The 11837-nt window shown below is 49.3% G+C and overlaps 1 protein-coding gene across 2 annotated transcripts in view; it reads left to right on the plus strand.

The window, feature by feature from the left end:
* GORASP1 (golgi reassembly stacking protein 1) overlaps window positions 1-11837 on the plus strand; it is a 31857-nt gene extending 20020 nt beyond the window's left edge. The window contains exons 8-9 of one of the 2 annotated variants that reach the window (XM_014054623.2): window positions 8697-8846; window positions 9714-11837. In XM_014054623.2, the coding sequence (XP_013910098.2) occupies window positions 8697-8846; window positions 9714-9982 (419 nt within the window). In that variant the 3' untranslated portion in view covers window positions 9983-11837. The remainder of the gene's footprint in view (window positions 1-8696; window positions 8847-9713) is intronic. The other variant, XM_014054625.2, reaches the window with a different exon arrangement.

An 11837-nucleotide genomic window follows, 5' to 3' on the forward strand; every position in this document is an offset into this window, starting at 1 on the left:
TACCACTTCATAGGGCTTTCAGCCCTCTCTAAGCGGTTTACAGAGTCAGCATATTGCCCCCAACAACAATCCGGGTCCTCATTTCACCCACCTCGGAAGGATGGAAGGCTGAGTCAACCTTGAGCCGGTGAGATTAGAACCGCTGAACTGCAGATAACAGTCAGCTGAAGTTGCCTGCAGTACTGCACCTTAACCACTGCGCCACCTTGGCTCTGGGTAAATAGCCCAGCACCTCAAAGGGATATCTGGTTGGGCAAAGCACTTGAGAAGTAACATCAGGGCAACATCTGCAGATATACAAATTGAATTTGTTGGCCTCTGACTAGACCAGAGGTGTCAAAGTCAAAGCCCATGAGCCGGATATGGCCCATGAAGTGCTTAAATCCAGTTGGCGGGGTCGGCCTGAAATCTCCATAGAGCAGCCCACGGTTCCTCTGCTGGCTAAAACAAGCCATGTGCGCCCCACACGCCCTTTGTTTTTCCCCTCCATGGCCTCCTACAGCACTTTTGGCTGAAAACGGGCCAAAAACAGGGTGTTTCTTAACAGGGTGTTAAGAGAGTTCAAGCAAGGGTTAAATTCTGTCCTTCTGCCCAATGGACTGGATTGAAATTCTTGACCACACCTCCTGTTCTCCCGGTATCTTCAGTTTTTCAATTCAGTCCATTGCTCATTAGGACATCTTTTTAGTCTCTCTTCTTTTTCTTACCTGTATCCTTTACAGCAGTGGTCCCCAACCTTTTTATCGCCGCGGACCAGTCAGCCTTTGATAATTTTACCGTGGCCCGCTGAGCGCGCGCAGGGGTGGGAGGGCGTCTCTTCCCTGGAGCCTTTGCGCACGGCCCAGGAGCTTTTGCGCTTTTGGGATAAATTGTTAATACACTGCCTAGGTCTGTAACAAGGAAGGCACTTTCTAAGGTAGCTAGAGGAAGTCCTACCATGTCCTGACAGGTTATTCTCAAGTCTGCATTCTCTGATATGCCCCTGTTCTCAGGGTGTTCGCCTGCTTAAATCTGTGGACAATCTACCATTATAACTTTCAGGCAGGCCTTCCATAAAAATAACATAGAGGTTAGTCTTTATTCATCTTTTTTATGTCTATTAAAACACTATCAGGATCTAAAGCAGGGGTGTCAAACTCGATATCATTGAGGACCATATCAGGATTGTGTTTGACCCTGTGGGGCTGGGTTGGGCGTGGTCAATTTGACATCACTCATGTTGTGGCCCGAGTGCTCTGCCAGCGAAAATCGCATTCACACACACACAACCACGACTTTCATAATCCGGAGCAGCCCCATCGGCGGCTGCAGCAGCAGCAGCAGCAGCCGCCGTCACCGCCACCTCCCTGGTCTCACACGTCCGCCCGGAGATCACGACATGACGCGGGGCGCTGACAGGGGAGGCCGGGTTGGTGGTGGTGGTGGTGGTTCGGGGAACAGCCTCTGCGGGAGACAAAAACGGCGGCCGCAGACGAGCGAGGGGAAAGCCCGGCGCCGGCGAGAGCTCGCGGGGAAGAGGGGGGGAGGAAACAACCACCTGGGCTTCTCACATTCCTCGCGGCGAAACCTCGCGACGGCACACGCCCACCAACCGCCTCTGAGAGAGGCTCAGTCCGGTGGCCCCGCTCCGCACACCGTCCCAGGCACGCGCCCGGCCACCCCAGCCACCAATTTGCGTGCGCTGCTCAGCAACCGAACGCCCGGCCTTAATTCACGCCCCTTTAGCTTACCTCCCCTCCCTCGCGATCATGGCCCCCGGCCGCTGTGCGGCCCGGTGCCAGGTACTCCGCGGCCCGGCACCGGTCCGCGGACCGGGGGTTGGGGACCACTGCTTTACAGCATTCGGTTCCCTTTTATTTCTTATTTGTTCCTTGCCTAGACCATTTTTTCCTTCTAGCAGCATTAAGTTCCTTCGCCACTCTGCATCGGGACAGAAAGGCTCAGCTCTCCAGGCGTCCCGGTGTAATCTGGACACTGGGAGCTGCTAGCCGGCTGGCTATCTACCGCCGGGGTTTGTCCGTCAGGCAACCCGCGCAGCAGAGGTGAGCTTTCGGAGCGGACCAACAGCCGGCTTTTCCCTCCACAGCGGAGACTGCGTGGTGCTTCCCTGGACACCGCCATCTTGTGCTGCCCCCTTACGATGGCCATTTTCGAGCAGCAAAGTTTCCTGCCATTTGCGCAATTGCCGCGTTTTCTCAGTGGCGGCTGGAGAGAGGACAGTAATTGGAGCGTTCTCTTAAAGTGGTGGGAATTTTGGGCTATTTCGGAGGTTTCTCTGGCCGAAGCCACCCTCCACGTCTATCCTTTCGATCTCTGGTGCACTTCTTCAAAGTTCTCTTCCCCCAGCAGCGTTAAATTGTGTCATGTTGGCGCACGCTTGCCCTGCTTCCCAGCGAATTGCCAGCCAGATCTCTGCCTGACCACCGCAGAAGCCGTCTACCACCATGGTGGATGAGAACTTCGTTGACTCCTTTCCAACAGGCCAGTCTCCCTATCCGACGGGGCCCTATCTCAGGAAGGCGGGCAGGGCTTCTAGGGAAGCCATTGGGGGGACCAGGACCAGCAAGCCTTATTCCAGGCAGCCATCTAAAACGCAGGAAAAGGATGCTTCCAGACACCAGAAAGCCCTGGAGAAAGAATCCGCAAAAGCCAAAAGACAGATAGTGGCACAAGTCCACCAGCCAGATGAGCCAGGAAGCCCTATTGGTCAGGATCCAGTTGGATCCCCTCTCCTCCTCCCGCTATCTCTGAGTGGTGTTTTTTTCAGAGCGGTTTCTCTCTTTGGGCGGCCCAGGTCCCCTTCCCTCTCTCGGAGGGGGGGGGAGGGCGGACCGATTTGAGTTCGACCTACTTTCTGATAGGAAGAGGATCCCACTCTCAGGCCTACTGTGGCAGGGACCCACCCAGTAGAAGACCTGGGCCCAGGCCTCTCAGCAGAAATGAGGCAGGTGATTGCTACAGCAATCTCCCAGGGAATAGCTGAGGGCCTCTAAAGGCGCAAGGCACAACCACAGGTTCCACAGCCAGCTCCTCCCATTGCTCAGGCCACTCCAGCCATGACCCGTCAAAACTGCGTTCGACTAAGCCGCGCCCGATTAAACCACATCGCTGACGTCATCAACAGGGCGACAACAGCCAGCGTGGAGAAAGAAGGGCGCTTTAAATAGCGCTTTGAAAGCAAGCCGATTCAACTTAAGGTAAGGGTTAGCTTTAGGGTTAGGGTTAGGGTTAGGTTAAGGGTTAGGTTTAGGGTTAGGTTAAGGGTTAGGATTAGGTTTAGGGTTAGGTTAAGGGTTAGGTTTAGGGTTAGGTTAAGGGTTAGGTTTAGGATTAGGTTTAGGGGGGTTAGGTTTAGGTTTAGGGGTTAATTTTAGGTTTAGGGTTTACAGCATGCTTCTGTCTCCGCGCTGTTGTCGCCCTGTTGATGACGTCAGCGACGCGGTTGAGTCGGGCGCGGTTTAGTCGAGCGCGGTTTTGTGGTGGAACCCGCTCCAGCACCTCAGACCCCTCTAGCTCCGCAGCCCCTTCAGGGCCCTGGAGAGTGACAATGCCCCAACAGGCCTTCATCTCCGCCCCTATCGGCGGCCAGTGCTGAATCGGTTTGGGACAATGAGGATGTGGGTGGTCATGACTTATCGTATGATGAGAACCCTATTCCAGATAAACCACCCTTTGCTGGATTGTTTCAACCATCCCTGTTCAAATCAATCCATTTCAAGGCCAAGGTGTCCGCCCATATGGAGGTGGCGGTGCCTCCAGATCAGGCAGCTGTGGATCCTACGGATCACAGTTCCTCTTCGATGAGAAGGTCCCCGCTCAGGAAATCATCCCTTCTCCCAAACTCTTTAAAGATGTAGTCCAACCCCAGTGGGTCCAACCTGGGACCCTCGTCACCCCTGGCGGTAGTGGCAAACGCCTTTACTCAGTGGATCGTACCATGGAAGAGCTTCTTAAGCTCCCTTCCGTTGATCCTCCAGTTCAGGCTCTCACTTCCTCTTCAGTGCTCCCACCGGACCTTATAGAGGGACTTAAGGCAGAGGACAAAAGAGCTGAATGGGCTTGTCACAAAATTCATCAAGCCGCAGCTTGGGCCATTAAAGCGGCCACCTCCGCCTCATTCTTTCAATAGGGCCACGATTGCCTGTCTTCACTAATTATTCACTAGGCTCCCGGCAGGGGACGCCAGACTGCAGCATGACGTAAACAAAATTGTAGCCGTGGTGGAATATTCTGCAGATGCCACCCTTAACGCAGTGAAGTTTGCTTCACGTGCCATGGCCTCTAATGTCACCTCTCATAGACTCTTATGGCTACGCCACTGGAACGTGGATATGCATTCGAAGTGGAAGATTGTTTCCTCTCCCTTTAAAGGGGGCAAGTTATTTGGGGAGGCCCTTGACTCAGTTTTAGTTGACAACAAGGATAAGCAGAAGATGATGCCCACGGTTTCCAGGAAACCTGACCGCAGGTCGGCCTCCTTCTCCTGCAGGCAGGCTTCTCGCCAGCTGATCCTCCAAACAACAACTCCTCCTTTCAGCGTTCCTACGCTCAAGGGACAGATCGCAATCAGGATCGACAACCATTTTGGGACAGGGCCCGTCAGCTGCCCTACTCCCGGCGTCCCTTTCGGGGTGGTGGTGGTTTAGAAACAAGTCCTTCAGTCGGAACAAGTGACCACCGTCCCAATCCTCCCATAGGGGCGTGGCTCCAACTCTTTGCCACCCAGTGGGAGGAGATTACCTCGGATGCGTGGGTGCTCCAAACGATTCAAGTAGGCCTCACTCTGGAATTCCTTCCCCCCTCCGCGCCACTTCATTTGTTGCCCCACCAAGAGCATGGAGGCCAAGATCCATCACCTCAAAAAGATCAGGGCCACAGAAACGGTTCTCCTGGAGCAAGAACGCAGGGGGTTCTATTCCATTCTTTTTCTAGTGCCCAAAAGCTTGCAGTCCCTCCAATCCATCTTGGGCTGCATTCATCAAGGGGACTTCCTAACATCAATAGACTTGAAGGAGGCATACCTCCACGTCCCCATCAGGCCCAAGCACAGGCGCTACCTAAGATTCTTCTATGCTGGGACCAAATTTCAGTACAGGGCTTTTCCATTTGGCCTGTCGTCAGCCCCAAGGACATTTACGAAGATCCTGTCTGCGGTCGCTGCCCATCTAAGATCGCGATCAATCCGCCTACAGTGTTACCTAGACGACATCTTGATTCAGTTGTTGTCAGCAACACGAGATCTACGCATCACCATGCATATGTTGCAGAATCATGGTTTTACCATCAACCTTGAAAACAGCCACCTGACTCCAGTCACCAGGATTCGGCATCTGGGGACCGTGATAGACACTTCATCTTGCGAAGTCTTGTCACCGGATCGCGTCAAAAGCCTCAGAGAACTGGTCCAAAAGGTTAGCCTCTCCCCCAGCACTCACATTGTCACCCTGTCACCATTGCTGGGGAAGATGATCTCGTGTCTCTCAATTGTTCTTGGGCGAGATTCCATGTGAGAGATCTGCAATGGTTTCTCCTGCCAATGCAGAGAGCAAAGACCAGCTATTCACCGGTTAAAGTATGTCTACCCACCAAAGTCATTTGTTCTCTCTGGTGATGGCTTTCACCAGCCCTCCTGAAAGAGTCTTACTTCAAGGAACTGCCCAGACTGACTGTCACAACCGATGCCAGCCTCTTCGGCTGGGAGCTTACTTGCACACCCTAGTGGCTCAAGAACAATGGTTAACTCACAATCTCTTGCACAACATCAATTGGTTGGAGCTGAGGGCGGCCAGGCTAGCGCTTCGTAAGTTCTAGCACTGCATCTAACATCACCTTGTCCTCACTGACAATGTGGCAACAAAGGTGCACATAAATCGCCAAGGGGATGCCAGGTCCCGGTCCCACATGATGGAGGCGGAAGTGATTGGTTGGTGGGCAGAACGTCACCTACAATCCATTCGGGCGGAGCACATCTCTGGAGTGAACAATGTCCAGGGGGACTGGCTGAGCTGTACCAGACTAGACAACTCGGAGTGGCGCCTCCATCCGCGCCTCTTTCACCAATTATCTCAGAGGTTCGGTCATCCCTTGGTCGACCTGTTCACCACTCCAGAGAACGCTCAGCTCCCCTGATTTTTCACCAGACTCCAATGTCCCCGGGTGGAAGGGGTCGATGCCCTCTGATCCCCCTGGCCTCCGGGGCTGCTCTATGCCTTCCCTCCACTGGTGCTCATTCCCAGACTGATCAGTAAGATTCTGGAGGAGCAGGCAGAGGTTCTTGTGGTGACTCCATACTGGCCCCGACGGACTAGGTTTGCCGATCTGACATGCCTGTCCATCACACATCCCTGGAGGATTCCTCAGGAGTCGGTCTCAGCCAGGGAGCAGTTACGCATCTGGAGCCCCAGTGGCTCAAGCTAACCATATGGAACTTGAGAGGGACCTCCTGAAGAGAGCCAACTATTCTACCAAGGCGATCAACACCATCCAAGCCTCCAGACGAGCCTCCATCTCGCGGATCAATGATGTCACCTGGACCACCTTTGCTAGCTGGTGCACGACACGCCATCTTCAACCAACAGCCGCTTCCCCCCCTCAACTCCTAGATTTTCTACTAGGAGGGCCTTGATAGGGGTCTAGCCGCTAACACCTGATGATGCCAAGTAGCAGCCCTGTCCATTGTGCTCTCCTATGGCAACCATCAACTACTCAACAGGCACCCGGAAGTACGCAGCTTCCTACGTGGCGCCTCCAACCTGAGTCCCCAGGTTGTCCATCATTATCCTTCCTGGGATCTTGCCACTGTGTTCAGGGTGCTCAGTCCCCCTCTCCTTTGAGCCATTACGTCATGTGTCCTTATGACACCTCTCTCTTAAAACTGCCTTCCTTGTTGCCATTACTTCAGCTCGCAGGATTTCAGAAATTGCAGCACTATCGGTCCGGGACCATTTGTGTACTATCCACCCAGACAGAGTTGTCCTCCGTCTCGATCCATCGTTTGTACCAAAAATTAATTCATATTTTCACCATGCCCAGGAGGTTGTCTTTCCAGACTTTTGTCCACACCCAAATCACCCGAGGGAGCATCCTTGGCACTCTCTCGATGTTCGAAGGGCAGTCAAGAGGTACATCAGACACACGGCTCCCCTTCATTGGTTGGAGGCCTTGTTTGTCACTTTTCAAACCGACCTCGTTGGGTCGAAAGGTCACCTTGTCCACCATTGGGAGATGGATCAAGGCTTGCATCTCCCTGGCCTACGAACAGCAGGGCAGGCCCGTTCCTTATCGAGTGACGGCACATTCCACACGCAGCGCAGCGACTCAGGCGTCGGTCGAGGAGATCTACAAAGCGGCGACCTGGTGTCCCCATCGTTATTTGTCAGACACTACAAACTGGACAAATTTGCATCCGCAGATGCGGCCTTTGGCAGGAGAGTGCTGCAGGCTGTTGTTTCTGAGACTCATTAGGGTTGGGTTGTTACTCTTTGTTGTTCCCGCCCTTGGACATTTCTTTGCTTGGGTATGTCCCTTGCTTGGATTCTCCAAGCAGCGCATGGGAAAATGACCATTGGCTTACCTGAAGTGTCCTTTTCCGTGGGCTGCGGGAGAGTCCAATCCCGTCCTGAAGTTATCTTCTTTCCATTGGAGTTGTTCTTACTTTTCGTCTGTGGACGTTGTTTGGAAGGATGGAACATTGACATTGACTCGACATTGACTTACCTTTCGGGACCATGCCTTCATTGAAAAACTGAAGATACCGGGAGACCAGGAGGCGTGGTCAAGAATTTCAATCCAGTCCATTGGGCGGAAGGACAGAATTTAACCCTTGCTTGTACTCTCCTGCAGCACACGGAAAAGGATCCTTCAGGTAAGCCAATGGTCATTTGTGCCAGCAGGGACCTGCACATTGTGTTCGTCCTGTCTCTTCCCCCCCACCCCCTGCTGGTCCGCGGAGGGGAACTACAATGCTGTCGAAGAAATCCAGTTTTGACATCTATGGACTAGACCAGTGTTTTTCAACCTTTTTTGTGCAAAGGCACACTTTTTTCATGAAAAAAATCACAAGGCACACCACCATTAGAAAATGTTAAAAAAATTTAACTCTGTGCCTATATTGACTATATATAAAGTAATTCTCCCACGGCACACCTTACACTATGTCACGGCACACTAGTGTGCCACGGCACAGTGGTTGAAAAACACTGGACTAGACAAACGTGCAAGATATTTTTCCTGCAGAGAACGAATAAGTGTGCAGGATGCAGCAGGAACATTACCATCCCAAAGGCTCATTTGGTCAGCTTTCGGATTCTTTTCCTTGCAGAATCCTTTCCTCTACATCTTCACACCCATTGTCCCCTTTAACAACTGAGAATTTTCTAGCATCTTCCAACCACGGCTGACTGTATGAAATCAATCCTTCTCGCTCTTACTTTGGCACAGCATTGTTCCAGTAGACTCTTAAGTCACTCATACACACTCACTGAGTACATTAAACCAGGATGGTCCACGCTCATTTATACAAGCCAAAAGGAATGAAGGCGCTAGCAGTGCATCTCCCTGATGTTCATTGCAGTTGTATCCAAGAGGAAGCTGGAATGTTGTCTGTGCTGTTAAAATGGTTTTGGTTCTGTTTAGCTTATCTGATGGTTTTGTCAGGCGCAATTTCCCCTCTTTCATTTTTTTTCTTTTCCCTGCAGATTTTATAGATATGTCTGGAGCTCCTTTTCCTGAATTAATTGATTTAGTAAAAACAGCCCAAGTGCCTTCCTCTCCTTCTTTCACCTTATCAGATGTTTTGGAAGCTTCTGGCAGCTTATCCACATATAGTGAAACTCCTTCATATTTTGGTAAGCAGAGTTGGAAGCCGTTGGGCCTGAAAAGATAAAATTAGGATTTCTGGCATGTCCAAAATACAGCTAGTCCTTACAATCAGAGTTGGGACCAGAATTTCTATTGTTTAAGGCAGGGGTGTCCAAACTTGGGAACTTTAAAAAGATGGTTGTAAGAGTTGACTATCTAAAAAAAACAAAACCCATCTCCTTCAAGCTCAACTCCTAGGACTTTTGTGCATTTCTTAGCAATATAGAAGTGGTTTGTCATTACTTTTTCCTCGTATTTTCTTTCAAATCCCTAGTCTACCTTACCTTGCTGCTGTAGGATTTCTTGGTGCTCTCCTATCTAAATAGAAGCTACACATACTACTAGTTTTTTTTAGACTAGCCAAAGTTCGCCGCTGTCTGCCAAATTTTAGTATTTCAAGATAATGTTATTTAAAAAAATGTTTTTTTTGTAGCATCTTAAAAGACTTGAATTCTTTCCACCATAATTAACAAAAGGCAATATTGGATAGATTTAACTAAGCTTGCTTGTTTCTCCCCCTTCCCCACCTCGTAGAGCAGACATTATGTAAACAAGCACTGCGTATGAACAGCTTTATAAACGTTATTGAGAAGAGAGGGGGGGGGAAGAGAGAGAACCATTTGCCACACTTTTGTTTTTTATAAGTTGAAAGATGGTGAGTGGGAGAGGAAGAAGGCCCTTGCTGATTATTAGAGGGACCCCATGGGGATGCTAAAACGTTTGTGCGATTCTGTGAAAAATGTCATTTTTTTTCAGTGCCATTGTAACTTCAAACGGTGACTAAATAGACTAGTCGTTCATTGTAACTAGAGGACTACCTGTGCCACAAACATTTTTGTGTGTATGTTTTTTAGATCAGGCCTCTCTTCCGTTCTCAGAAGAATCGATATGTCTTCAAGCAGACGAGAGCCGTCATCCCGATTTCCTGGAGGGAAGGCCTCCCGTGTCTCCTCCGCCAGCCCTCCCTATGGACGTGACTCCAGAGGCACCATCTGGACTGGATGCTGACGCTCAGGGAACTGTCCAACCCCTAAGTGGGGTTGAGACCCCCATGCCACCCAAAACAGACAGCAGCAGTGACAAAAGTGCCCAGGAATTGATGGATGAAACCAAAGAGCCCTAGCTTTTCAGAGGACATGTTTCACCTTTGGGCTTTAAAGCGGCTATTGGCACCAGAAAGCCCTAGTTTTTAATGTGCTGCGGAAACATTTGATTGGTTTCTGAATCGCGGTAGAATTCAGCTTCCTTCAATCACACTATGGACTCTGGGGCCTGTATACCCATGTTAGTTCTGCTTAGTGGTAACACTAATGATCGGAGTTCAGAAACAGAATCCTTTTTTTTTTTTTAAAGAGCTCTTTGTCTCTAGTTGCTCATACATTTGAAAAAAGGAAGGGCTCTGTGAGCAATATCAGCTGCGCATTACCAGAGGGGGAATGTAGGAATTTGTGGGGGACTTTTGACTTTTTTTTTTTTTTGAATTTTTTTAAAAGAGGTGCCTTAAGCCTCTCTGGCTTAGTGTACCTGTTTTGCTCTATATTTGCTTCCCAAATCCCCCCCCCTCCCCCAAGAAAACTTGTACTTCAGCTCCCAGAATTCCTGAGCTCAGCAATTTTGGGAGTTGAAGTCCACATGTTGTAAAGTTGCCATTAGTTGTTCACTCCTGCCTTACGGTAAGGCTTTTAGCCAAGTGCAGCTGATAAGGAATGCAGGAAAACTCCTTATAGTAGGTGTGGCTTTCCAGCTCCTGGAAACCGTGAGCCAGTTGGCTCAGGAATTCTGGGAGTTGCACATGCTGTATGATTGCCAGAGTCAATCATCCCTCCCTTAAGGTAAGGCTTTTAAGCTTAGGGGAGGTTTTTTCTTTCTTTCTTTCTTTTTCTTTCTTTTTTTTGCAAATTTAATTGTTTCTGTTACCTGTGTCCTATCCCATTGACTTGAGATTATTTTATTTGAAAAGTCATAACTTAGAATTTTAATAGGAAGAATACGATCTTTTACTCTTAGAATCACACCTCCCCCTTAATAAAAATCAACCCATTTAATCTTCTTTGACCCATTTGAGCCTCTGCCTTGCACCCAAGGCTTTCTGAAATGTGTGAGCAGAATGAAGACCCCAATGGAAGACTCCCAAAGAAGTCGACTTCTTTCCCTGAACCCAGCAGATTCCACGAATGGGATGGTTTGGGTTTCAGGAAGAGATGTGTCCGCACGCAAAAGAATGCAATCTCATTATGTAGGTACATTGGACTTGGAATTTCCCCTAGCCTCCGTTTTATGTTTCGCCCCAGAAAGCTATAATCATTATTTGCTGCTGCAGAAAGTTTATATGCAACCCCATGAAAACTCTTTTGGAATGGTAGCTGAAGAATCAAAGGACACTATGTAGGGTTTTTAATTTCTGTTTTAAATTATGAGTTGTTGCTTCACGCTGTGCCAGAGGCTTGGTCTATTACTGTCAAGCTACTGTATGTCTTGGTGAGAGGTGTTAGTCCAATGGCACTAAATCAATAATACATAATTTGAGGTGCATGCTATACCAGGCCATCTTGCAATCAGTGGTGCTTAAAGTGGAAGCATTATTTTCTGCTAATGTGGAAAGTGAGCAAGATTGCTTCTAATATGAATAATGGAGCAAATTGGTAACACTAAATCAAGTGTTTCTCACCCTCAGCCACTTTTAAGAAGCATGGACTTCTAATTCCCAGAATTCCGTAGCCAGCATAGACCGGGTGGAGTATTCTGGGAGTTGGAAGTCTCGTATTTTAAAAGTAGTTGAGGTTGAGAATCATTGACCTACACGCAGGAATGGGCTTTCAAGGATCATTTTCTTTGGGTTCTGAAATTGATTTAGTTATTTTTAAAGATTGCAAAAGTTTTCCATCTTTAAGAGAGATTTATTCTAACCTGAAGCCATTTTATTGTTGTTCTTTTAACTTGGTACATTGTCAGCTACTAAAGTCTTGCAATGATTTACA

The sequence above is a fragment of the Thamnophis sirtalis genome, unplaced genomic scaffold (assembly GCF_051295495.1).
Source record: "Thamnophis sirtalis isolate CommonGarterSnake01/CBP01778 unplaced genomic scaffold, rThaSir2_p1.2 scaffold_4, whole genome shotgun sequence".
Taxonomy (NCBI): domain Eukaryota; kingdom Metazoa; phylum Chordata; class Lepidosauria; order Squamata; family Natricidae; genus Thamnophis; species Thamnophis sirtalis.